This window comes from Oncorhynchus masou, chromosome 13 (genome assembly GCF_036934945.1).
Source record: "Oncorhynchus masou masou isolate Uvic2021 chromosome 13, UVic_Omas_1.1, whole genome shotgun sequence".
Taxonomy (NCBI): Eukaryota; Metazoa; Chordata; class Actinopteri; order Salmoniformes; family Salmonidae; genus Oncorhynchus; species Oncorhynchus masou.
The window spans coordinates 37,649,991-37,677,989 of record NC_088224.1 but is presented as its reverse complement, the minus strand read 5'-3'; the positions used below and the strand labels follow the sequence as shown (position 1 = coordinate 37,677,989).

The 27,999-nt window shown below is 44.2% G+C and overlaps 2 protein-coding genes across 3 annotated transcripts in view; both read right to left on the bottom strand.

Annotated features, from left to right (window-relative positions):
• Positions 1-4,677: 4,677 nt before the first annotated feature.
• LOC135552242 (glycogen synthase kinase-3 beta-like) lies at positions 4,678-20,439 on the bottom strand. Of its 2 annotated transcripts, none has more exons than XM_064983745.1 (10): positions 20,098-20,439; positions 16,005-16,192; positions 11,514-11,597; positions 11,194-11,304; positions 10,849-10,979; positions 9,494-9,698; positions 9,066-9,161; positions 8,739-8,925; positions 8,364-8,435; positions 4,678-7,778 (listed from the first exon to the last, which is right to left on the bottom strand). In XM_064983745.1, the coding sequence occupies exons 1-10, from the start codon at positions 20,270-20,272 to the stop codon at positions 7,708-7,710; spliced, it is 1,320 nt and encodes a 439-aa protein (XP_064839817.1). In that variant the 5' UTR covers positions 20,273-20,439; the 3' UTR covers positions 4,678-7,707. The 2 variants fall into 2 exon arrangements, with proteins under 2 accessions (XP_064839817.1, XP_064839818.1); XM_064983746.1 differs by having other exon boundaries at positions 4,678-7,775.
• Positions 20,440-21,565: 1,126 nt separating this feature from the next.
• Positions 21,566-27,999, bottom strand: part of LOC135552241 (protein capicua homolog) — a 48,671-nt gene continuing 42,237 nt past the window's right edge. Inside the window, 5 exon segments of the mRNA XM_064983743.1 lie at positions 21,566-24,354; positions 24,577-24,702; positions 25,014-25,157; positions 26,725-26,876; positions 27,729-27,874. Coding sequence (XP_064839815.1) covers positions 24,068-24,354; positions 24,577-24,702; positions 25,014-25,157; positions 26,725-26,876; positions 27,729-27,874 — 855 coding nt within the window. The 3' untranslated portion in view covers positions 21,566-24,067.

Sequence of the window (27,999 nt, the reverse complement as noted above, 5' to 3'; positions counted from 1 at the left end):
TGGGCTATTTACCGATAAGACTATGTACAGCTGCAGCGATCGGTTAGATGCTCAGATAGCAGATGTTTGAAGTTGGTGAGGGAGATAAAAGTCTCCAACTTCAGCGATTTTTGCAATTCGTTCCAGTCACAGGCAGCAGAGAACTGGAACGAAAGGCGGCCAAATGAGGTGTTGGCTTTAGGGATGATCAGTGAGATACACCTGCTGGAGCGTGTGCTACGGGTGGATGTTGCCATCGTGACCAGTGAACTGAGATAAGGCGGAGCTTTACCTAGCATGGACTTGTAGATGACCTGGAACCAGTGGGTCTGGCGACGAATATGTAGCGAGGGCCAGCCGACTAGAGCATACCAGTCGCAGTGGTGGGTGGTATAAGGTGCTTTAGTGACAAAACGGATGGCACTGTGATAAACTGCATCCATTTTGCTGAGTAGAGTGTTGGAAGCTATTTTGTAGATGACGTCGCCGAAGTCGAGGATCGGTAGGATAGTCAGTTTTACTAGGGTAAGTTTGGCGGCGTGAGTGAAGGAGGCTTTGTTGCGGAATAGAAAGCCGACTCTAGATTTGATTTTCGATTGGAGATGTTTGATATGAGTCTGGAAGGAGAGTTTACAGTCTAGCCAGACACCTAGGTACTTATAGATGTCCACATATTCAAGGTCGGAACCATCCAGGGTGGTGATACTAGTCAGGCGTGCGGGTGCAGGCAGCGAACGGTTGAAAAGCATGCATTTGGTTTTACTAGCGTTTAAGAGCAGTTGGAGGCCACGGAAGGAGTGTTGTACGGCATTGAAGCTTGTTTGGAGGTTAGATAGCACAGTGTCCAAGGACGGGCCGGAAGTATATAGAATGGTGTCGTCTGCGTAGAGGTGGATCAGGGAATCGCCTGCAGCAAGAGCAACATCATTGATATATACAGAGAAAAGAGTCGGCCCGAGAATTGAACCCTGTGGCACCCCCATAGAGACTGCCAGAGGACCGGACAGCATGCCCTCCGATTTGACACACTGCACTCTGTCTGCAAAGTAGTTGGTGAACCAGGCAAGGCTGTCATCAGAAAAACCAAGGCTACTGAGTCTGCCGATAAGAATATGGTGATTGACAGAGTCGAAAGCCTTGGTAAGGTCGATGAAGACGGCTGCACAGTACTGTCTTTTATCGATGGCCATTGTGATATCGTTTAGTACCTTGAGCGTGGCTGAGGTGCACCCGTGACCGGCTCGGAAACCAGATTGCACAGAGGAGAAGGTACGGTGTGATTCGAGATGGTCAGTGACCTGTTTGTTGACTTGGCTTTCGAAGACCTTAGATAGGCAGGGCAGGATGGATATAGGTCTGTAACAGTTTGGGTCCAGGGTGTCTCCCCCTTTGAAGAGGGGGATGACTGCGGCAGCTTTCCAATCCTTGGGGATCTCAGACGATATGAAAGAGAGGTTGAACAGGCTGGTAATAGGGGTTGCGACAATGGCGGCGGATAGTTTCAGAAATAGAGGGTCCAGATTGTCTAGCCCAGCTGATTTGTACGGGTCCAGGTTTTGCAGCTCTTTCAGAACATCTGCTATCTGGATTTGGGTAAAGGAGAACCTGGAGAGGCTTGGGCGAGTAGCTGCGGGGGGGGGGGAGCGGAGCTGTTGGCCGAGGTTGGAGTAGCCAGGCGGAAGGCATGGCCAGCCGTTGAGAAATGCTTGCTTGTTGAAGTTTTCGATAATCATGGATTTATCGGTGGTGACCGTGTTACCTAGCCTCAGTGCAGTGGGCAGCTGGGAGGAGGTGCTCTTGTTCTCCATGGACTTCACAGTGTCCCAGAACATTTTGGAGTTGGAGCTACAGGATGCAAATTTCTGCCTGAAGAAGCTGGCCTTAGCTTTCCTGACTGACTGCGTGTATTGGTTCCTGACTTCCCTGAACAGTTGCATATCGCAGGGACTATTCGATGCTATTGCAGTCCGCCACAGGATGTTTTTGTGCTGGTTGAGGGCAGTCAGGTCTGGAGTGAACCAAGGGCTATATCTGTTCTTCGTTCTGCATTTTTTTAAACGGAGCATGCTTATGAGGAAGTTACTTTTAAAGAATGACCAGGCATCCTCAACTGACGGGATGAGGTCAATGTCCTTCCAGGATACCCGGGCCAGGTCCATTAGAAAGGCCTGCTCACAGAAGTGTTTTAGGGAGCGTTTGACAGTGATGAGGGGTGGTCGTTTGACTGCGGCTCCGTAGCGGATACAGGCAATGAGGCAGTGATCGCTGAGATCCTGGTTGAAGATGGCGGAAGTGTATTTGGAGGGCCAGTTGGTCAGGATGACGTCTATGAGGGTGCCCTTGTTTACAGATTTAGGGTTGTATCTGGTGGGTTCCTTGATGATTTGTGTGAGATTGAGGGCATCTAGCTTAAATTGTAGGACTGCCGGGGTGTTAAGCATATCCCAGTTTAGGTCACCGAACAGAACAAACTCTGAAGCTAGATGGGGGGCGATCAATTCACAAATGGTGTCCAGGGCATAGCTGGGAGCTGAGGGGGGTCGGTAGCAGGCGGCAACAGTGAGAGACTTATTTCTGGAGAGAGTAATTTTTAAGGTTAGTAGTTCGAACTGTTTGGGTATGGACCTGGAAAGTAAGACATTACTTTGCAGGCTATCTCTGCAGTAGACTGCAACTCCTCCCCCTTTGGCAGTTCTATCTTGACGGAAAATGTTATAGTTGGGTATGGAAATCTCAGAATTTTTGGTGGCCTTCCTAAGCCAGGATTCAGACACGGTAAGGACATCAGGGTTAGCAGAGTGTGCTAAAGCAGTGAGTAAAACAAACTTAGGGAGGAGGCTTCTGATGTTGACATGCATGAAACCAAGGCTTTTTCGATCACAGAAGTCAATATAATAATAGGACCGATGAGTCAGAAGTATAACTTTTTGGATGACATGGGTCCCATTATGTCTGGCGAAAACCAAACAGTGCATTCCACAGTGACAACAGTCAAGCATGGTGGTGGTAGTGTGATGGTTGGCTTCCTCAGGACCTAGACGACTTAATACAAGGAAGCATGAATTCTGGTCTGTGTCAGATAATCTGATAAGAGAATGTCAGGCCAACAGTCTGTGAGCTGAAGCTAAAGCGCAACTGGGTCATGCAGCAACACAATGATCCAAAACACACAATCAAGTCTACATGAAAACGGCTAAAAAGCAACACTTTTGAAGTTTTGGAATTGACTCGTCCTAATTCCACTTGAGAGGTTGTGGCAGGACTTGAAATGAGCAGTTAATGCTTGAAAACCCACAAATGTCGCTGAGTTTAAGCAGTTCTACATGGAAGAGACGTGAGAGACTGATCAACAACTACACAAAACGTTTGGTTGGAGTCATTGCAGCTAAAGGTGGCACGACCAATTATTGAGTGTAAGGGGGCAATTACTTTTTCACACAGTGGCATTGGGTGTTGCATAACTTTGTTTATTAAATCAATTAAATGAGTGTGTCATTGTTGTGTTATTTGTTCACTCAGGTTCCCTTTATGCAATATTAATATAATAATAATAATAATATATCCCATTTAGCAGACGCTTTTGTCCAAAGCGACTTACAAGTCGGCTGGGGCCACTACTTTTACATATGGGTGGTCCCAGCGGGAATCGAACCCACGACGCTTGGCGTTGCAAGCGCCATGCTCTACCGACTGAGCCACACAGGACCCATATTAACTTTTGATTTGATAACATTCAGTATCAAAAGTATGCATAAGCAGAGAACATTTGAAAGGGGGATAATGCCTTTTCACCGCCCTGTATACATTTTATTTTGGGAAAAAAAAAACATTTGGGATGTTAAATGTTTTCAGTGTAAACTTAAACTATAACCAGATAATGTAGAAAAGATCAATATATTTTGAATAAGATCTGAGAACTAACCATCATTAAAATAAAAGCTAAACAGTCAGGGAAAATAAACAAAACTTATAAATGCATCATTTTGGGAATTATTTTGTCATGGCATGGGACCCCAATGGATTTCATTATGTTTGAGACACTCCGATAGCATTGCAATAAACTAGCTTTAAAACAGCAAATTCTATCAGCCCCTGGCATGAAATGTAGAATTGCAGGACATTTGCTTTGCAACTGCACATTTCAATCTCAGCCTAATGTAAAATTGTAGGAAATTTGTATTAAAACTGCAAATTCTCTCAACCCCATGGCAAAATGTGTAGAATTGCAGAAAATGTGCATTAAAACCGCAAAATTATCACTGCGTTCAACAGGAGGACCTCAAAATAATTTGGTCGGCAAACGCACCATTGGCCACAGCCGCCACCTAAGCCCCATTTGGATCCAGAAAAAGCCCTGACATCAGATCATACTAATTTGAGTGTCCCAGATTTACATTTATGTCCACCCCTTCGTCGAGGTTGCAGCAAGAGTTGGTCCAAGTGGCTGCATAGCACGATTCCTAATAAACACTGTTCGATTGTTGGACCTCTGCACATGTGTAGTTGTTGACCAAAAACAAATAACTGATAATGAAATGGTACATATGCAGAAATACACTGCCACTGGAGCTGCTGTCTTTTAACAATCAATACTTCTGGATTTGTAGGATATGTTTGTTCTTTTATCAAAAATTACCAAAAGGTGACATGTGAAAGTGATGTTTCAAACATGTCTGACACAATAACAACAAAGGCTCGTAGGAGTTATCACTTTATTAAATGAGCTCATTTCATACAGACAAAAACAGGCAGTTGGGTTCTCTCCCTCCTTCCCTCTGTCCCAAAAGCACACCAGGTCTCCTGACCAGGAAGATACAATAGAAACAGGATTGGAATGAAAAATTACTGGTAACAATTTTACTCACAGAACATTAAAAAGTGACCTCACTTGGTTTGCTATACACAGAACAGGGTACTTCTAGTATAATTTGCTAGGAGCCTGATCCTGCTGAGATTTAGTTATGAAACCAGCAAACAGGCATGTACATCAACACACAGAACAGGGGGGGGGGGGTGATAACTGGTTCGTACTGAAGTCGCTGCATTTTGTCCGTGGCTGACATTTTGAAAGCAGCAAGTCGGAATTGTCCGTGATGGGCGTAGGCATTGTCAGGGGAGGGAGGCTGGCTGCACAATCCGACCCCGTGTCGCCATCAAGGCCCTCAGGTTTACCCTTCACATCCAGCGGGTATTTTTTTAAACATTTATTATGGCTTCTCTGCAGTACAACATGACACTTTCACACAATTTAAATCTCTTACATTGGGCGCCCATTGTAATGAATGGGTACAGGGGCTGTGCATTGGCCAAATGGTTGTCTGGTAAACTCACAGCCCACAATCACATTTCCCTGTCAAAAGGTCAGAACATAGGTGACTTAAGGTAAAAATAATAATAAAAAAAAAAAAACCCAGGGAAATGTATTAGTTGGAATCGTACCACAGATACAGTCTGATCAAACCTGGATATATCCAACCAAACATTTTCAGTCCAACTTTCTAAACATACCAATGTCGTGGGTTCCAAGTACAGTACATGTATTCTGGAACATTCTACATAATGCCCACAAAACAGTCGGTGCCTCAACCTCTCCCTACACGAGAACACCAAGTGAGGTAATAAATAAAGCCGAGAGATACAGTACAATCACACGTTATGGAGGCGCGCGACCAGAGAGAGACGGAGAGAGAGACATCAACAAACAGGGAGGGATAATGTGGTCTTTTTTTTGGGGGGGGGGGGGTATTTACATCTTGAAATCAGGCCATTGAAACTGATTGTATTTACAGACTTTTGAATGGAACTGAAAGTGGTCCGTGACGAGTTCAACAGGTAACGGAAAAATAAAACACTGTAATAAAAATAATGAGGGGAAATTAAAAGTTGGTGATATTTACAGGGCGGGAGAAGAACCAATATGCTCCATTTCACGCAAATCAATTGGGATTCCGGGCTAGGAAGAAGATGGTTTCAGAGAGATAAGAGGAAAAATGTGTTCTTTAAATCAACGTCAGCACACATGACGGTTGTTTCTACAAGTGGGTGGTAGAGGTGGTACAATTGTACTAGAAAGCTTTCAAGTGGTCAGTACTGAGAACTGATCTAAATCTACAACACTGGCTTTTCAAAACGGTGCAGATTGGATTCGGAGTACGATTATTCACATGAACAACAACACATTATCATCACACACACACAAAACTCTGCCATTCCCTCACCCGCTTCAATTTCTCACTCATTCTCATTCACTCCCACAAGCACAAGACTGTAGGGCTACTATGAACTCGCTATCGGCCACACTACACCAGTAACAGAGTACGCATCTTCACACACACACACACACACGACCTCGACTCCATTTGAGAATTAACAGAACTGGAATCATGGTCTGTTTCAAATGTCCAAACTGGAGTCAGCTACTCCATGTAGGATACATGTATGTCCACATGGCTGAACCCATAGCTGATAATCCCTTGGTCCTCTACAATCTAGATGGGTGCAACACTGACAAAGATTCTAACAAGTGTGCTGTGAAAGTCCTTTCTATATACATGCCGTCAAGCACGGCGTGTATATACTTTTAAAAAAAATACAAAAATCAGGAGTTCTGGAGAGTTCATGCTATGAATGCATGAGTGCCAAATTAGCCAGAACCAGATTTTGAAATCAAACATGTAACCTCACCATACAATATTTTTTTTATGGTATGCCATATATTGAAGTAGGAAGGTGACATTTCACTACCACAGCAGTCTTAAATACAGGAATGAAGGTCCTATAGATGGTTGTCTTCCCATGGACAGTAAAGGGAGGCTCAGTTTGGGACTGTCGGAGAGATGCTGCTACACAGATGTGAATTATGGATGTCTCAGTCTCTACAGGAACACCACCAGCCTCGCCATCTGTCAAACCCTTTCCTTCAGATCCTCAACACACACACACTGGAAATGTGCTAACAAGTATGGCTACCAATTATAAACTTGAACCCTCCCCTTTCCATGTAAAAATTCACAGTGCCTTCGAAGCAAAAAAAAAAATAAAAATGAAAAAAATAAAAATAAGCAGCTGTCATTTCATATTTTTAAATATAATTTTATAAAAAGTATTAAAACAAACACAGCATCTTCCTCCCTCCATCTGGCAACCAGAACCCTTTTATCCCATTTGTCTACAAATGACTGTAACAGGGAAACACGTCAACTAGCTTGTAGAGACAAACTGCTGTAGAATTTGTGTGGTTGTGGCAGAACTCTTCATGAAGTCTTCAGTTAAATAAATACACAGAATTTAAAAAAAAAAATCAAAAAATATTATAGAGAGAGGACCTGCCCCACCTACTGAACCTTCAAATGCCACCCTCAACAGCAGGAACATGAGTGTTATAAACAGGCAGAGAGAAAGAGGGAGCTGGGCCAAAGGAGATGCAGCCAGAGAGTGGAATAATACTTAAGGTGTCATCAATACATGAGAAAGTGTGTGTGTGTGTGTGAGAGAGTGTCGAATTCTGCCTGTAGTGCTGATCTAGTTTCAATTGAATGTAACAAAACTACCTTGTCAGCTAATGATACCCTCTAACGCTATAAATGGTTTGTTCCATGTATGTACAGTACAAAAAGGTATGTTTGTAACCAATGGGGAGAAATAACAAGCAGCGAAGTAGAAAGAAGCAATACAGTGTGTGTGCGGGGGGGGGGGGGGGCTGGCAGACAGAGGGTTTGCAGGGATGTTTCAGGTGCTGTTGTTGAGTGATCCGGGTACTGAGCTGTGCTGAGAGGAGCCGTCTAACCCAGAGCCATCTACTGAGGGATAGAGAGGAACAGAAGTGGTAGAGAAGAGGACAGTGTTAGATATTTTGAACGGGTATAACAGATTGATTTTGCTAGTCAAGTATAAACTGTAAACACATGCCATTACGCAGCCAAATTGTAGTAAGACCTCAACTAAAACGGATCAGAAAACATTTTCCAGATTTCCAGATAGAGGACCTCCTTAAGACTACAAACATTTACAATGCACAAAGGTGTGGTTAATGAAACAAAGGAGACAGACGTGTGGTTCTCAGGCTAGTGCCCCTTTGGTTGGCTGCTGTCTTATACAGAAAGGATTACAATGACCAGAAACATGGACAAAGAATATTTGAAGCGATAATGGAAGCGACATTATTTTTCCCATTTGTAAGAGCAGTCATCTTACTATCCATTTCCCTCATTTCATGTGGATTTAGCCTAGAACTCCACCGAACCCATGTCTGCAAGCCAATTACTACTCCATGACGCTAGCTGCAGATACGGGAATGAATGATTGACTGCTACTCTATCCACTGTGTGGCACTGAAGTGACATGGGTAGCCAATTACTATGTTTGGGATTGGGGGGGGGTCGTACCAGATGAACTGGACTGTGCGCGGGCATGAGGAGGAATTAGGGTGGAGTTCAGTTGGGGCTGGATTGACAGCTCTGGAAGGATAGGAGAGAAAAAGAAAGATAGGAAAAAGCATTAGATTTATAGGAAAGAACTGGTACAAGACTGTGGCAATTTTAAACACCAACACATAGCTATACAACGTTACACATGGAAAACAAACAAATATATTTCTAAACTTTCTATTGTAGATATCCTAAAAGGACATGCAGACTATATGCATGGGTCAGGTCCATCTCAATTATTGACTGGGAGTTTCAATTGATTCCCTGAATTTTAATTGAATCAACCACTTTTGGGTTACAAAAAAGGTCAGGGTGTCAACATGGTGTACAGACCGGTGGTGCTGAAGTTGAAGAGCAGGGGCAGCTGTCGGCCGCTAGGCAGCCGGGCGTTGGGCTGGCGCAGCTCGTCGAAGAAGGCGTGAGCGCAGGCCTCCAGGGGTGAAAAGCGGGTGACCGGGGTGTACTCCAGCAGGCGCGAGCACAGGGCGACGGCCTCCGGAGGGGAGCGAGGCTTAAACACCTGCGAGAGGAGGTACAAGTACACACACACACACACACACACACAACATGAAACAGTCTCAGAAAAAAATAAAGACGTTAGTTGAAAGACAAAAACATAACCTGGTTGACATAACTATTTATTTTTTTAGAACCATTTACCTTTGTCCAGGGATGTGCTTTGATTTGGGGGAATTTGAACTCTGTGTAGTTGGGGTTCATTTCTCGGATCTGTTCCCGTGTCGGAGTTCCCAAAACCTGAGTAGCAGACATACAAGTACACAGTTAGTAGCGTACAATGGTTGTCATTTTGAATCTCCCCACGTCACTGATTATTATAAACTGGGTGGTTCGAGCCCTGAATGCTGATTGGCTGACGGCCGTGGGGCTGTTCTGAGGCACGATGCAACGCGCGCCTTATTGTTTAATTATATCACTGATTATTACTCCCCTTGCTTTCCCCCACCACTCACACATAACATTCTCATTAGTCAAATGTCCTCCTAATGTTGGTATGCAATCAGAATGGCAGGTATTTTGTCCCTGTAGTGTAAACCACATACAAACACACATTCCTCCTATTTACTCACCTTGATGATCTCCACTAGCTGGTCCACTCCGCTGTCCCCGGGGAAGATGGGCTGTCCCAGTAGCAGTTCGGCCAGCACGCAGCCCGCCGACCAGATGTCGATGTTGGCCGTGTAGTCGGTGGCGCCGAAGATGAGCTCTGGGGCGCGGTAGTACCGCGAGCAGATGTACGACACATTGGGCTCCCCGCGAATCAGCTGCTTCGCGCTGAAGGTAGGGTAAACCGCAGAGGTTGAAGGTTAGACTAATAGTCTTCAAAGCTAAATCTAGGTTAGGCTAATATAGTATTCTAAGCTAAGTCTAGGTTAGGCTAATACAGTCTCCTAAGCTAAGTCTAGGTTATGAGGCTAATACAGTCTCCTAAGCTAAGTCTAGGTTAGGAGGCTAATACAGTCTCCTAAGCTAAGTCTAGGTAAGGAGGCTAATACAGTCTCCTAAGCTAAGTCTAGGTAAGGAGGCTAATACAGTCTCCTAAGCTAAGTCTAGGTAAGGAGGCTAATACAGTCTCCTAAGCTAAGTCTAGGTTAGGCTAATACCAAATACTTTTTATAACTAACCCAAGATAGAACAGAACCTGTCGTTTCCAATGGGAGCAAATGAATCATAGTGGGAAGAACAAGCAAGGAGATAGGCAGAGCCAAGCACGAGCTAGTGAGATCCTATTGGTGCGTTCTAGCATTTATTAGCATATTTGCATAAGGGAACACCTACTCTGTGAAGTGCGCTTGTGCAATAACTCAATTTGTCCTAAAGCCCCAACATTTTTTAAGAAAGCTTTGGCAAAGGGTAAGGTCTACAAAACGCAATCCACTCTGTTACAGATTCTAGTCCTAAATCTAGCTTAAGCTAATGCAGTCTTCTAAGCCGAGTCTAGGTTATTCTAATACAGCCGTGTTACAATACTTTCATCTCTACCCACTGCAACAGTTGTCGCTGGTAAGATAAGCAGTAGATGCTCAGCAGTAGAGGCTAATACTGAGCCCTGCAGGTCTAACCATGTGGTATAGGATTATACCCGACCACATGAGACCACCTGACCCATTGACAGGGCAAAGCAGCCCTGTGTCTGCACGGTAACAGCAATGGATGTAATATGTGCAAAATACACAATGAAAAGGGTGTGAGTAGGAGATTATAACTAAGGATACAACTGGATCAGTGTTACAACCCCGTTCAAGGGAGGGCATAGATCCATTTCACATTGTGTCTGGTTGAGCCCATTTATTCAACACATTCAGTCAGGACACATATGACCCAGGTTTACTTCAATATTTCGGTACCAGTCAATCATTTCGGTTCAATAGTATATAAAACACTGTCTATGTGGAGGGAAATGGGAAATACCTGACCAGCTTACCTCCCAAAGTCACAGAGCTTTAGGATTGCAGTTTCAGGGTCCACCAGCAGGTTCTGGGGTTTGATGTCTCGATGGCAGACACCCTGGGAATGGATATAGGCCAGGCTGCGAAAAAGCTGGTACATGTACACCTAAGGAGACACAAAATGGCCGACGTAGACCAATTAGAACCATAAACAAATCAATAAGGTGGGTTATTTTGTGTCAATGCTAAGCCTGTTTGGGAGAGTAAAAAACTAAGTATAGTATAAGTCATTCAACTATGAACTAGACAATCAAAGTCTAATGAAAAGATGTTGAGGCAAGCGAAAGTTGGACAATGAAAGAGAAAGGGAGGGAGTTTACCTTGACGTAAATGATAGGAATGATGCTTTTGGCCTTGTTGAAATGCCGGGCCACCCTGTACACGGTCTCCGGGACAAAGTCCAGCACCAGGTTGAGATACACCTCATCCTTCTGTATAGGGGGAGAGAGAAGAGAACTGACAATCATTATACGCCAAATGACTGCAACAGTCATAACTCGATATGTACTCAAGTTATTCATGCGTTTTGAAAATCCCAACTTTGTAGTGGGACTCGTATGAAGAGGAAACAGACCATTCAGGTCCTCAGCATTCTCATTTCTGCATTAAGGTGTGCCAGAAACAACGGATGGCAACCTACCTTTTCTCCACTAGAGTAGAAGAAGAAGCGCAGCCTCACTATATTGCAGTGGTCCAACTTTCGCATGATCTGTAGCTCTCGGTTCTGCATAGGAAAAGGTATTAAACAAAAGAACAGTTCTGGAATTGAACAGTGGAAAAGGGTTTCTAATTGCCCTGTAAGTGAATTGATCTTTACAATGCGTGGGATATGCGTTTGTTCAGTAAGGTGAAGGCAAAGTGTCCATTTCGGTCACAGAAAAATGTAGGCTACAAATACAAATTTCCTCCCACAGTCATATGGAAATGTTTCTTCTAAAATGACAAAGGTGTGTCCTGTATTCAAAAAAACAAAGTAGCCTACACATAACATTATAAGAATTTACGAGACCAATCCAAAAATGGATATTCCTCATCTCATGACATAAAGGATAAGACAATTTAGTGTTGCCATGATACAGTATCACGATACTACATTTTCTATGGCAATACCCCCCAAGGCAGACTCAGAGTTATGGTCTGTTAAAAAAAAACAGATTTATATAGAGTACCAGTCAAAAGTTAGAACACCTTCTCATTCAAGGGTTTTTCTTTATTTTTGTACTATTTTCCACATTGTAGAATAATGGCAAAGACATCAAAACTATGAAATAGCACATATGGAATCATGGAACCCCCCCCCAAAAAAAAGTGTTAAACAAATCAAAATATATTTGAGATTCTTCAAAGGTAGCCACCCTTTGCCTTGACACCTTCGCACACTTTTGGCATTCTCTCAACCAGCTTCACACGGAACACTTTCTAACAGTCTTGAAGGTGTTCCCACATCCACTGAGCACTTGTTGACTGCTTTTCCTTCACTCTGCGGTCCAACTCATCCCAAACCATCTCAATTGGGTTGAGGTCTGGTGATTGTGGAGGCCAGGTCATCTGATGCAGCACTCCTTGGTCAAATAGCCCTTCCACAGCCTGGAGGTGTGTTTTGGGTCATTGTCCTGTTGAAAAACAAATGATAGTGGGACTAAGGGCAAACCAGATGGGATGGCGTATCGCTGCAGAATACTGTGATAGTCATGCTGGTTAAGTGTGCCTTGAATTCTAAATAAATCCTTGACAGTGTCACCAGCAAAGCACCCCCACACCATCACACCTCCTCCGTGCTTCACGGTGGGAACCACACATGTGGAGATCTGTTCACCTACTCTGCGTCTCACAAAGACACGGTGGTTGGAAGCAAAAATCTCAAATTTGGAGTCATCAGACCAAAAGGACAGGTTTCCACCTGTCTAACTAATGTCCATTCAACGTGTTTCTTGGCACAAGCAAGTCTCTTCTTATTGGTGTCCTTTAGTAGTTGTTCATTTGCAGCAATTCGACCATGAAGGCCTGATTCACGCAGTCTCCTCTGAACAGTTGACGTCGAGATGTGTCTGTTACTTGAACTCTGCAGCATTTATTTGGGCTACAATTTCTGAGGCTGGTAACTCTAATGAACTTATCCTCTGCAGCAGAGGTAACTCTGGTTCTTCCTCTCCTGTGGCGGTCCTCATGAGAGACAGTTTCATCATAGCGCTTGATGGTTTTTGCGACGGCACTTGAATAAACTTTTTTTTTTTTTATCTTGAAATTTTCCACATTAAGACATGAAGGTCAGTCAAAGTAATGATACTGCTGTTTCTCTTTGCTTATTTGAGCTGTTCTTGCCATAATAGGGCTATCTTCTGTATACCACCTCTACCTTGTCACACCACAACTGATTGGCTCAAACGCATTAAGGAAAGAAATTCCACAAATGAACTTTTAACAAGGCACATCTGTTCATTGAAATGCATTTCAGGTGACTACCTCATGAAGCCGGTTGAGAGAATGCCAAGTGTGTGCAAAGCTGTCAAGGCAAAAGGTGGCTACTTTGAAGAAACAAACATATATTTGGATTTGTTTAACACTTTTGGTTACTACATGATTCTGTGTTATTTCATAGTTTTGATGTCTTCACTATTCTACAATGTAGAAAATAGTACAAATAAAGAAAAACACTTGAATGAGTAGGTGTGTCCAAACTTTTGATATATACACATACACACTGACCAAAAATATAAACAACATGTAAAAAGTGTCGGGCCAATGTTTCAGGAGGTGAACTAAAATATCCTAGAAATGTTCCATACACACAACAACAACAAAAATTCTCTAAAATGTTGTGCACAAATTTGTTTATCCCTGTTAGTGAGCATTTTTACTTCACCAAGACATACAGGTGTGCCATATCAAGAAACGGATTAAACAGCATGATCATGAAGTTGTCACCACATAATGCCAAAGATGTCACAAGTTGAGGGAGCATGCAATTGGCATGCTGACTGCATTTATGTCCACTAGAGCTGCTGCCAGAGAATTGAATGTTCATTTCGCTATCATAAGCTGCCTCCAACATCGTTCTAGAAAATTTGGCAGACCACGTGTATGACGTCGTGCGGGCGAGTGGTTTGCTGATGTCATCGTTGTGAACAGAGTGCCCCATGGTGGCGGTGGAGTTACGGCATGGGCTACGGACAACGAACACAATTGCATTTTATTTTATGACAATTTGAATGCACAGAGATACCGTGACGAGATCCTGAGGCCCATTGTGCCCATGTTTCAGCATGATAATGCAGGTCCCCATATTGCAAGGATCTGTACACAATTCCTGGACGCTATAAATGTCCCGGTTACCAATCTATTGCATCTTGCCTATGCCGCTCGGTCATCCATATGTACTGTTAGGTTCTAATTTTCAGACTAAAAAAAACAAACTCTACAGACACTATAGAAGCTTAACCAAGTTGATTCTTCCCAGAGGGTCCATACAGCTGCATTCAGACAAAAACATGGTTTCACCTATGGTAATATGCAAACCCCACTTTGATAAAGAGACTCCCCCCACTAAACATTGCATCATTATTGCGTATTAGGTAGTTGTGGAATTGTTAGATTACGTGTTAGATGGTACTGCACAGTCGGAACTAGAAGAATTTCACTACACTCACATTAACATCTGCTAACCATGTGTATGTGACCAATACAATTTTATTTGAGTTCTTCCATGGCCTGCATACTCACCAAACATGTCAGCCATTGCGCATGTTCGTGATGATTTGGATCGACAGCGTGTTCCAGTTCCCGCCAATATCCAACAACTTCACACAACCATTGAAGAAGAGTGGGACAACATTCCACACCGGTATTTGGAGTGTCTCCCATTCTTCTCTGCAGATCCTCTCAAGCACTGTCAGGTTGGATGGGGAGTGTCGCTGCCCAGCTATTTTCAGGTCTCCAGAGATGTTCGATGGGGTTCAAGTCCGGGCTCTGGCTGGGCCACTCAAGGACATTCAGAGATTTGTCCCGAAGCCACGCCTGCGTTGTCTTGGCAGTATGTTAGGGTTGTTGTCCTGTTGGAAGGTGAATCATCACCCCAGTCAGACCCTGAGCACTCTGGAGCAGGTTTTCGTCAAGGATCTCTCCGTACTTTGCTCAGTTCATCTTTCACTCGATTCTGACTCGTCTCCCAGTCCCTGCTGCTCAAAAAGATCCCAGCAGTATGATGCTGCCACCACCATGCTTCACCGTTGGGATGGTGCCAGGTTTCCTCCAGACGTGACGCTTGGCATACAGGTTAAAGAGTTCAATCTTGGTTTCATCAGACCAGAGAATCTTGTTTCTCATTGTCTGAGAGTCCTTTAGGTGCCTTTTGGCAAACTCCAAGCAGGCATTCATGTGCCTTTTACTGAGGAATGGCTTCTGTCTGGCCACTCTACCATGAAAGGCCTGATTGGTGGAGTGTTGTAGACATGGTTGTCCTTCTGGAAGGTTCTCCTATCTCCACAGAGGAACTCTGGAGCTCTGTCAGAGCGACCATTGGGTTCTTGGTCACCTCTCTGACCAAGGCCCTTCTCCCCCGATTGCTCAGTTTGGCCGGGCGGCCAGCTCTAGGAAGACTCTTGGTGGTTCCAAACTTCTTCCAGAACGATGGAGATGATGAGGCCCTTCAATGCTTGATAAAATCCTGTCTCAGAACTCTATGGACAATTTGTTCGACCTCGTGGCTTTTTGCTCTGACATGCACTGTCAACTGTGGGACCTTATATAAACAGGTGTGTGCCTTTCCAAATCATGTTCAATCAATTGAATTTATGACAGGTGGACTCCAATCAAGTTGTAGAAACATCTCAAGCATGATCAATGGCAACAGGATGCACCTGAGCTCAATTTCGAGTCTCATAGCAAATGGTCTGAATACTTATGTAGATAACGTGTTCCTGTTTTTTTAAAACAGTTTTCATTTGTCATTATGGGGTATTGTGTGTAAATGGAAGAGAAAAAACAACAACATTATTTTAAAAAAATATGGAAATGCAGGTGTCTGAATACTTTCCAAATGCACTGTAAATTATGTGCTACAGATTTGAAAATAAACAAATGTGACTCTGGGTGACAACAAGGATGTATTTCTCCAAGAGACTGGCCGCCATACCTTGAACCTCTTATCCTGCAGCACCTTCTTTATGGCCACCATCTCCTGGCTGTCGATGAGACGTGCCTGGTACACCACACCGAAAGAGCCATTCCCGATCACCTTGATGTCCGTATAGGACACCTCCTGTGGGCGGTCGGGACCCTGCCCAGATGTGGCCACCACCGTAGTCACCTTTCCACTGTCCCCTGGGAAACAAGGACACAAGTTGTGTCAAAAAAAAAAATAGTCCTCTTTTCAGATTTGAAATAGAGGAGATTAAGAGGGTTTTGTTCAGTAGGTACAAAACTGAAGAAAACAGACCAAAACGGGGTTGTAGGCCTATTATCTGAACTCTAAGAAAAGCTGTTTTGCTAACGGTGTGACATAATGAACATGACCAAGGAAATTGTTGCTAATATATGGTTAATTTCTACGTAAACAAGGGCTCAAGTGTATTGACATTTTTGGCCTGGGGTGGTGTAGTGGTTAACATCCCCGCCTTCAACAGCGTGACGGCATGGGTCGGAATGCTCTACCCACCGCTACTTTGTCACATACCCTCACTGACTTCCTTACTTCTAGACGCCCTGTCTATTCAATAAAAAGTCTGAAAATGTCCTACTCTTAACAAATACATTTCTGAGACTTATGGCATTGACAGCATTTAGGGCCAATGATAATAGGCCTTTACATAGCCAAAACAGGCAGAGTAAGCAATTGCTCAGCATAGACAATAGGCCTACAGAGTCATGTTAAGTAAGGAGATTTTTTTTTAAAGTGGGTGAAATACCATCTAGACTTGTTTCAATAAAATTATTTGTCGTTGAAAAATGAGTTACTGAATGTCCTACTGAACTCAACCCAGGGCTCGTGTTATTAACTAACTTGTGGTTGTGTAACCACTACAGTAGCCGCCTGCCTTGTTGGAGAACGAACAGGGCTATTTTGTGCTCCTTTGAACATCATTTGACCTAAGGAACACGAGACTTGCGATCCTCCAATAGGCTCATCATCGATCTCATCCAATACACTTGAACTCAAAACAACAGTTACCTACAGGCCACCTCAAACAACTGTGTGTTTGGTGGCCTGGGACAGAGAGTTCTGAGGCAGGCCTACTTCATGTGAGATTCATTCCCTGTATGAGGACAGGGCAGGGCCAGTTGGCTGGTTGAACTGGAGACCTTAGCACTTTGCACGGAGAATGACCCCGCTCTAACTCTGCTCAGATCACTCAGCCTCCCACAAACAAATGATGTGTGTGTGTGCACAATCACCATGGTGATGACATAATACAGTGTGCTCCTGCAGAATGACATGTCCAGGTGTATCAATTCCACACCCTCATGTGCAGAAATAGAGGGAGTTGTTTTTAAAGAAATGGTTGAATTTATGGACCTGTGAACTTGTGCAATAAATACCAGAGATCTGAGACAAAATTCAACTTTGGTTCATTTAGTCAAACGCAATCAACGGCTAGACCAGTAGCCTATATTCTTGCTAGTGTCAAATCCAAACCACAGAAATCTTAATGACTTGTCCCACATGAAGCATGAAAAAACATTGACAAAAAAGGAGACCGGTCATCATTTGGAACGCCACTTCACCATTTCAAAAGCATCAGCATGTCCTGTTGTCCACATCTTTGCTTAGTGTTTCACCAAGAGTTACTTATACCATTAGGTTTGAGCTCCAACTTTCATCATCACATATAATACGATGTGGCTGCAGATCAGGCTTGCCCCAGAACTTGTTTCCTCCGGACTAAAGATCCCAAAGCTTCTGTGCATGTGTTTATTCTCTACTTTACACACAGTCTCTGCTCTAGCCGTAGAGAACAGGCTACTTTGGCAAATGGAGGTCATTTAATAAAATATGGATAAAAGCTGAATCAATGTCTGCAAGATCACACAATGATAGGTAGAATACTAACAGAACCGAATATAATAGCATAGTATAACGTTACTGTAAGACAGGCAAAATTCGCTCACTGTACATCACTCAAAACAACACTGCAGGCTACTGCGAAAATAACACTAACTCAGGGAGATCTAAACGCATACGGACATTTCACCAGTAAAACTTGAAAAATGATCATTCACCATTGACAGTGAGAAATGTGCAAGGGACCACAAATCTGTGCAGTAAAGACACACGTGCAGAACGTGATCTGCACATACGCTGAAGCTTCGAGACCTTTAGTCAGGGGGAAGAAGGTCTGGGAAAAGTCAGATCCACAGCCAACAAAATGTACTCTGCATGACAAACGTTGATCATCATGGTGGATAAAGCCATCCAATTCCAATGTCCACTACAAGGCACAAAGTGGAAACATGCTCTAACAAAAAAAAACATGTGCAAAGGACACATGGAAGTTGTTGATGTGCTATGTAAGCAAGTATTTCAGCTTGTCATCTTCCTTCTGTATATCTATCTACTAGCCTACTTCTTGGAGAATTACTAGCTCATAATATATTATACAGCTGGCTAGTAGTTACATGTTTCACCACTTTTGATCAAGTTCTGTATCACCTGTTAACAGTCACTGTATAACTAGAGATTTCTTTCTAGGCTGGTTACTTATCTGAGATACTGGATAGATATGTGTCCACTATCGACCTCATTTGAACAATAGGTAAGGGTGTGCTTAACATGAATCAGTGTTGGGAAGCACAAAGCTAGTTGTTTTCTGGCTAGCTTACTTGTCAGCCGTTATGAACAAACAATTAGGCTACCTATGAACAAACAATTAGGCTACCTTGCCTATGCAATATTTATTATACTGTCGTTTGTAGTGTCACGTAACTAGCTCGTTAAGTAAAGAATTGTTTGAACTAGCTAGTTATCACTGATTCGTTTGCTTGATAAAACATAAAAATCACTACTACTGTAGCTAACTAGATTGAATCTCCTTGTAAACTAGTTAACGTTACCACATAGCCATCTAAATCCCATCTGAGATGCTAGTTATCCATCTGCTATAGCTGCTGCTTACAAGTTAGCTGGCATGCCTTAGCACACGTAGCTAAGGTTGTTTATGTTGCTTATGCTTTCTTTATATTTAGCTAGCGTTACAGTATGGTACCGCGAGGTCATTACACGGAACAAAAATATAAACGCAACATGTAAAGTGTTGGTTCCATCTTTCCTGGGCTGAAATAAAAGAGCCCAGAAATGTTTCATACACACATCCTCAAATGTTGTGCACAACATGTGTTTACATCCCTGTTAGTGAGCATTTCTCCTTTCACCTGACCGGTGTGGCATATCATGATCCTGATTAAACAGCACGATCAGTACACAGGTGCACCTTGTGCTGGGGACAATAAAAGGCCAATGTACAGTTGTCTCAAGTTGAGAGAGCGTGCAATTGGCATGCTGACAGACATGTCCACCTAGAGATCTACTATAAGCAGCCTACAACTTCGATTTAGAGAATTCGACTGTTTGCCCAACTAGCCTCACATCCGCATACCACGTCGTATGGGCCATACTGATGCTGATGTCAATGTTGTGAACAGAGTGCCCCGTGGTGGTGGGGTTATGGTATGTGCAGGCATAAGCTTCGGACAACGAACACAATTACATGTTATCGATGGCAATTTGAATGCACATAAATACCATGACAAGATCCTGAGGCCCATTTTTTAAAGGTATCTGTGACCAACAAATGCATATCTATATTCCCAGTCATGTGAAATCCATAGATTAGGGCCTATTGAATTTGTCAATGGACTGATTTCCTCAATCATATGAATTGCAGCTCATTAAAATCTTTGACATTTTTACATTAATATTTTTGTTTAGTATAACTAATCTAGACCTAGCAAGCTAGCTAGCTAACGCGAATTACTTAGTTTTTGGCGTGGGTTAGCAAGTTACAGTAACTAGTTTGCTAACTGACAACTCAACCGTTCAGACAACGACAGTTAATCAAGGCAGTTAACTAGCTAACTCGTTTTTTTTTAAACTAACGTTACAACAACAATGTTCGCCCTGGAAATCGTGCAAAATTGACCACATTCGCTACGACACTGGACTGTAGCTACAATGTGTGTCTTTCAATCATCCAAGGCAATATTTTTCAGAAAACACATCATAATAAACTTACTGGCCAGCTTTAAATTTGAGCATCCAGACGAACTGCTCCCCGAGGCCTGCTGGACCCCGGTCTTTCCTGTGCTGCTCCCCACCGCAGCGGCTGATCCGGTGGATGCTGCAGCGGCTCCGGGATTACCTTGTGGCTCAGCAAACGAGCTAGTTCTGGGCCGCCCGCTGCCGCTCATATCTCTGTGCAAGGGTAGCGGGCGGGGGGCTAGGGATTCACACCAAGTGAGTTTAAATGTTGCCTCTTTTGACTGCAAATGCAATAATCGTTGTAAAACAGACAGAATTGACACCGTTCCGATGAGTCCTCCCTTGCACTGCCTGTCTGAGCTCGTAGACAGTACTCAATACTGACAAATTGCATTTTCTCCTGGGAAATGAAGTTCGATTTGGCTGTGGCTCACGACTGTTCCCTTGTCTTTGAAAATACCCATAGAACTACACTGCTAAAATAACAGTGTTGAGTTTCACCAGAGGTGGCGCTTCCGTCTGGGATTTCTTGATTTCTACCGTGACAGTAAAAATAATGTATACACGAAAGGGAGTAGAGACATGAAAACTACAAATCCCATTATGTTTTAGATAAAAGGAGAGTAAGAATTTCACATAAAACAAGGGTCATTGCTTTCCGGCATCCTTTGGACGTCCCTACCCTAACTGTAACCATTTTTACATTTAAATGGGGTTATAGTTAAGGTTTCAATGGGGGGGTAAATAATCCCAAATAGCAGACTTAAAAAAAGAATCCTTAATATTTATTTCAATATCTTTCACATGCCTCTGGTGGCCTTACAGCAGAGCCCTCTCACTTCTCACACCATTGTAGCAAATTCGGGGGTTTCCTGACCTGGCCTTGAACCCAGGTGTCTGTTTCAGAGGCAAATACACAGTTCACAACAATGATGTCAGAAGTGGAAAGTGACTCAAATGTAGTGCCTGATGTCAACTAAAGGACAAGCAAATAGTGTCACCCAGGTATTGGTTCTTTAAATCAACACACTGCCTAAGATCTCTGAATGGTCTGGTACACCAAGTTTTGGATGAGCATGAGATTGAGTTCATATCTCCACCTGCCTTGGCAGGAAGGATCTTGACATTGTAATTGCAGGTAATCCCACTTTAACATGACTGATGGACAGGTGTGACATGTCTACTTGTGTATAGAAAATCAATCAACAAAGGGAATCTCAAAATACCGGGGATTTCACTTCGTGGAAGCAGCCATAGTCGACTGTGTGGGGGAGTCACAGGTTCGCGTTCTCTGAATTCAGATTCTCTTCCAGTCATCATTTCAAGTATCAGTACTCGCTCAACCTTCAGGCATAACATCTACATAGGATAAAGTAGTTATTTGTTATTACCGACCTTACTTCCGTTAGAATCTTGGGTCAGTTGTACAGAGATGGATTCCATCAAACCAGCACACTCACATTCACTAATCTGACTCAGAACAAAGTCAAAGACCAAGGGAATTGTGTTAGGTCTTTTAATATTTTCAATATTTAGTTGTTTATTTTGCTTAGAAATATTGCACATGGTCAACATGCCTGTTTATGAGCTCACACTCATCTCTCTCATTCTAAAATTCCTTCTCCAAGGTATGGAGTTTATTTTAAGCACAATCATACAGTGTACACGCATTCGTGTGTGTGTGTGTGTGTGTGTATGTCTGTCTGTGTGTTTGCGTGCGCACATGCATGTTCATGGAATCATTTCAGGCCTCACCTTTGCAAGACTCAACAAATCTTTGATAAACTCTATGCGTTTGATCTTGGACTATCTCATTAATATAACAGTCAAGGTGGCATATAATAGTCCTGGTGACTGTAAAAAAAAATACTGCCTCCAGTATATGTGAATAACATATGATTGATAATGTCTTATTGTATGGTATGTGAAGGTTGTGGCCGAGTCCATACATGCATGTGCGCAAACACACACACAACATCTATATGCACATATGGAAATATAGATATTTTTCACACATCCAACTGTATACAGAGAAATAAAGGTACACCCATAACTACCCCAACTCTTCCCAAAACAAGTGAAGAGGCAAAAAGTGCTATTTGAATGTCTTTGACTTTAGTTAGTTAGCTATGCTCTATCTCTTCAAATATAGCAATCTCAGAGAGTTCTTCTTATGCCATAGTTGTTAGAATGGGTCTTCTGACTGTACTGTAAATATCTATGGCACAGACCCACATAACCCACCCATTCCAAATGTCCTATTGCACCATTTAATAAGGAAAAAAATAAAGTGGCAGAGAGGGAAGAGAGAGGGCTCCAGAGAATGCCCTACGGGGCTGGTCTAGGATCTGTTTTCCCTGAACTAAACTCTAACCAGAGCTATCCTGAGCTACGTAACAGAACTGACCCTGGACCAGTGCTTAAGGGCACTTTCTAATAACACTTGGTTAGAGGGGCAGGGAAAGGAAGCAAGGGGGAAAGGGGCTCCAAATGGAAGAAGGGGGGATTGATAACATTGAACAACAAGGTTATTTCTAAGAAACAATCTCTAAAAATAATACTTTCCTGATTTAAATTGCAGTCACAAGACCACACATTGTGCAAACACCTGATTTCAACGTTTAAAAACAAACTGCCTGCCCCCTCCTCTATGTGTCTACTGAGCAGTCATGGGAGAGGGGGAATGGCCCAAAGTAAAATTTAGAAGAGGGGTTGCGTGGGCTGTTTCCAAACCCCTTTTATATAAGTTTATGCTGGAGAAACACCAATGAGAGCCACAAGAGAGAAAACAGGCCACAGAAAAAACGTGTTATTTCCACTGCAACAATACAAGATAAAGCAACATATCCACTGGGTGACTCCTAGACGTTGGTTATAAATCTACTTTTGCTTGTCAACTGTCACTTGGGAGCCAAGTGAGCCATGTCACATCATCTGCTTCCGGCTTCCTTGGTGGAATCCGCAGCCTCTTGAGTTGACCAATGAATGGACGATTTGTCTCGTTCAGCCTTTCTCTGTGCTCGTTTACAGCCAACCAATGTTGAGTTTGTTGCTTTGTCACGCATCACCCTTCAATCTTTACATATTTCATATCTCATAACGGCATCCACAAGGGGGGAAACCTCAATATACAACATCCTCTCCAGCCAGTAGGAACTCAGCCTGTCTGTGACGTTGATTACTGATTGGGCCAGGGATTGGTCAATGGTCACGCTGAGTCCAGCCTCCCTTTTTCGGGAGCCAATGGTTGACTCACTTTCTCCAATCTCTAAAAACTGTGCAGGCCAAAGGCTTGGTCAGGCGAGTGTTGAGTTGACTGGCAGACTGTGTGTGTGCAGTGTGTGTCCAGTTCAGTGCTGTCTGTTGTTGCAGCATAGAGGGGCTGTGGAATTTCAGTGGATGTTACATTGGATACATCCCAACCACTGTGCTGAGGAGTGGAGGGAGGGAAGTCAATGGCAACAGAGGGCTGCAAACTGAATCCGCACAAATTGTTACAAAGTGCCATTGTGTACATCTGTGTGACAGTGCTCGTGACTGCCACCCAAGAGTAACAGTCTGAGTTGGTGGGGTGTGTGTGCACGAGAGAGAGACAGTAAGAATGTGTGTACCAGTGGAGGCTGGTGGGGGGGGGGGGGGAGCTATAGGAGGACGGGCTCGTTGTAAGGGCTGGAGTGGAATAAATGGAACGGTGTCAAACATATGGAAACCATGTGCTTGACTCCGTTCCTTTTATTCCATTCCAGCCATTACAATGAATCCATTCCAGCCATCCCCCTCTCCTATAGCTTCTCCCACCAGCCTCCACTGGTGTGTACCACAGAATGTTCTGTGTCAAACTACAAATGTGCTGAGGGTACAGCCAGTACAGAACTGTGCCGAAGTGAAACTGATGTCCTGTTACTACATGTACATGCTGTGGGACACAACAACACTCCTCTCTGTCTTTTGACACTTTCTCTCCACCTTCTCTATTCTCTTGCTTTTCTCCTTTTTTTCCATTCCTACAATTTGCCCACGTTCCTGGGCTCCTCGGGACTCCGCCCTCTTTCTCCTGGCTCCGTCCCTGTACCATCTCGAGTGTTGGTATTGGAGGAGCCGATGGCGGCCGAGGCGGAGTCCGTTGAACCCATGACCCCTGTTGTTGACCCGCCGGGCTCAGAGATTCCGGGGGTTCCAGGTGTGGCTGTCTGCATGATCTTCTGCCTCACCTCCCTGATCTTCAGCTGCAGACACAGTTTGGTGGGGAAGGTGTCTGAGTATCGTGCCTGGAAGGCTGCAGTGGCCTGAGCTAGATGGGGGGGGGGGGCAGAGGACGAGAGGAGAGGGAAAGAAGATGAGCCCTCTCTGAAGAAAAATAATTGCAGTGCAACCTTTGCCTGGTTGTATCAGAGACTAGTTGGTTGTAATCTGGCCTTGCTCAACCACAAAATCTGTATACAAGGTGACCAATGACAGTCAACAATTTGGCTACATGAGCCAATGAGAGAAGCAGATGGTGCCGGGTGGTTACCTGAAGGGAAGAAGCCGTGTTCCTGGAAGAGCTGCATAACGAGAGCCCTGCGCTGGTCCAGAGTCCTCCGGAGAGAGGAGTACGGCACTTTGTCCATCTCCCCCAGGACATCCTCAGACTCAGCGCCTACGGTAGAGAAATGACGGTGATTGAGAGCCGGGAGGGATGAGAGATAGTTGAGAAGCATGAGTAATATGAAGAGAGAGTGAGAGGAGAGGGTGGTGATTGAGAGAAGGGAGGGATGAGAAGAATGGAGAAAAGAGGAGGCACTGAGGGGAATCCAAACTGATGAGTGAGAAAAGAATGCGAGGAGGAAGGGAAAACTAACTAAGGAAAAAGCTACAGTGGCCTAGCCAAAAGTAGTGCACTGCATAAGGCACCATTTAGGACACAAGACATCACCTATAACAGACCTCCGTACACTCCACACTACATACCAGCTCTGTCGAAGGTGAAGATGTCCCCCTCACACTTGACCTCGCTCTTTGGTGTGTTGGGCTCCGAGCTGCAGCTGGAGAGACGGCTCCGAGCGGCAGCCTTCCTCCTGGGAGAGCTGGGGTCCTCTGCAGACGAGTCCAGGTCTGAAGGGGAGGAGGAGAAGAGGAGGAAGAACAAGAGAATGGGGGGAGAATGATACAGAAGAGGGGGAGGAGGAAGATACAGAGGAAAAGGAGATGGGAGTGAGTGAAGAAGGAGGCGGAGGATAGAGGATGAAGAGAAGGTGTTTTAAAAACAGAATCCAATAGAACACGCAACCACAATATATCCTACCTCTGTTTTTAACGGAGGAAAGAAATCTGTTCAAATTCATTTTAGCGGCCGTGCTAGATTCTTAATACATTTTCGTTTGAATATGTTCGACAACTCTCTCCCCAGTCATGCTTGTTTCAGGATAAGGTTTAACACAACAGTGCAGCTCAAAGCCTTAATCTTGAAACTGACCAAGACAGCAGGGAAGAGTATTGGCATGACACTTCCCTCCTCTCTCCGGTTCATTTTCCAGGAGACCGTCATCAGACAGCCAAGAAAGGTCATATCGGACCCCATACGCAGAGTTCCAGCTAATGCCAGAGATGAGGCGTTATATGGTGCCTAGATGCAGGCTGAACAGTTTTATAAACATCAGTTTGTCCCCCTGTCAATAAAAGTGCTTAACAGCAGGGGAGACAAAGAGGCAGACGGCAATGATGTACTGAAGCTGGCATGTAAGGCCTTAAAGGGATACTTCGGGATTTTGGCAATGAAGCCCTTTATCTACTTCTACAAAGTCAGATGAACTTACGGATACCATTTTAAATGTCTCTGTATCCAGTATGAAGGAAGTTAAGTTTTGCGAGCTAATCCTAAATCCGTTTTTCATTTAACCCTGGCAAGTCAGTTTAAGAACAAATTCTTATTCACAATGACACTGGCCAAACCCGGACGACGCCCTATGGGACACCCAATCACGGCCGGTTGTGATACAGGCTGGATTCGAACCAGGTTCTCTTTAGTTACACCTCGAGCACTGAGATGCACTGCCTGAGACCTCTGCGCCCCTCGGGAGCCACGAAACCGAAAGCGTTATACAGCGTTAGCGCAATGACTGGAAGTCTATGGGTATGTGCTAGCATTGCCAGAATCCCAAAGTATCTCTTTAATCGTGTGGAACTGCCACCTGGTCGCAGTCTTGCCTGACATTAACTTATGAGCTTTTTTGTGTGAGTGGGGATGATGGGGTGTTCTTTTCAACTGATTCTATGTATTTATGTGGAAGCAGAAGCACTTTTTGAACATTTTCTTTGATTTAACTAGGCAAGTCAATTCTTCTTTACAATGATGGCCTACCAAGAGGCAAAATGTAGGACAAACCTCACATCACAACAAAATCTCTCTCTCTCTCTCTCTCTCTCTCTCTCTCTCTCTCTCTCTCTCTCTCTCTCTCTCTCTCTCTCTCTCTCTCTCTCTCTCTCTCTCTCTCTCTCTCTCTCTCTCTCTCTCTCTCTCTCTCTCTCTCTCTCTCTCTCTCTCTCTCTCTCTCTCTCTCTCTCTCTCTCTCTCACACACACACACACACACACACACACACACACACACACACACACACACACACACACACACACACACACACACACACACACACACACACACACACACACACACACACACCTGTGGAGTTCCTCCTCTTCTTCCGGTAGCTGCCCAGTATGGCTCGGGGGGAGGTGGCCAGACTCTGGAGGGTGGGAGAGGGCAGCACTTCTTCTGGCCTGAACTCTGGCAGCTCGGCAAAACGCTCCTCGAAATAGGACCCCGACAGGACCCTGTACAGTTGAAATATAGTTTGATTTTATGACACCCATGTTGGGACCCAACCGTACCCGGTTCCACGAGTGGGCTAAAAAATTTTTTATTTTCACTATATAAAAATAGGAGAGAATGCTGGTCAATATGCAGCATGTGTCCAGTGCTCACTTGGAATGTGCCATTCTGCCTCGCCGTCACATGTCCATTAGTTTGGGTAATGTGTGCGTTTAAGGGGGGGGGGGGGGGGTTAGAAATACTGAACCGTATTCATTTCAGCTGAAGGGAGACTGACCACTGCTACATCCTGGCAATGTTATTGAGGTTCCTGCCGACGTGGGAGGAACGTGAAACACCAGCGCTGTGTAAATAAATCCAACACTCATTTGCATTGCTACCTGCATGCCTCCTGTTGAATCTTTGTCCTTACGACTGCTAGAGGGAACCCTATTTGACGCTGATGCAGTGCAATGGAGAAAGGCTACCGATCGCGCCGACCGGTCACTTCAAAAGCCCTCAATGATCTCAGAGTCTCTGCATTTGAGCTTCATGTTTATTGTGGTGCAGCATGATATAAACAGAATCCAATGTAATTCCAAATGCAAGAACCTCCCCCCCCCCCCCCAAATGCCAATTTCAACTGCCCCCTTAGTCACGTTATGCTGTCGCCGGGTCTGGATCGAACCCTCAACGCTAGTGATGTAAGTACCAAGCTCGAACAAACTGATTCCCTGGCTACAAATTCTTCTCCACTTGATTTTAACTGTCAACTGTCAATAATTTACCACATAGTGACCACAGAGAGAAGCAACGCGATGGTGATGTGTTTTCATATCCTCCCATTGCACCCCTCCCCCATCCCTGTCACTCACTTTTCAATGGCGTCTGAGGGCTTTTTGAGCGGTGGGGGGCGGAATTTGGTTTTCTTGGCTGAGGGGGGCGCGTCCCTGTCAGTCTGTGGGGGAGGCGGAGGATGGTCCAGTCCTGTGGGAGGGTGGAGAGGTTCCCTCGGTCCAGCCTGGAGAGAGAGAGAGAGAGAGAGAGAGAGAGAGCCTTGTCCTTGATAAGTGCTTGTGATAATTGTTTACATCGCGATAATCCAATTGTTTGCATTGCGTTTTGCAATCTCTACAGAGGTCATTG

Coding starts and splice junctions, on each gene's coding strand:
- LOC135552242 (XM_064983745.1), bottom strand. CDS start 20,272: ATGAGCGGCAGCGGGCGGCCCAGAACTAGCTCGTTTGCTGAGCCACAA. Junction 10,980..11,193: donor TTCCTATCATTTACGTCAAG/GTAAACTCCCTC, acceptor GTGTCTCCTTAG/GTGTACATGTACCAGCTTTT. Junction 9,699..10,848: donor AAGCTCTGTGACTTTGGGAG/GTAAGCTGGTCA, acceptor CCCTACCTTCAG/CGCGAAGCAGCTGATTCGCG.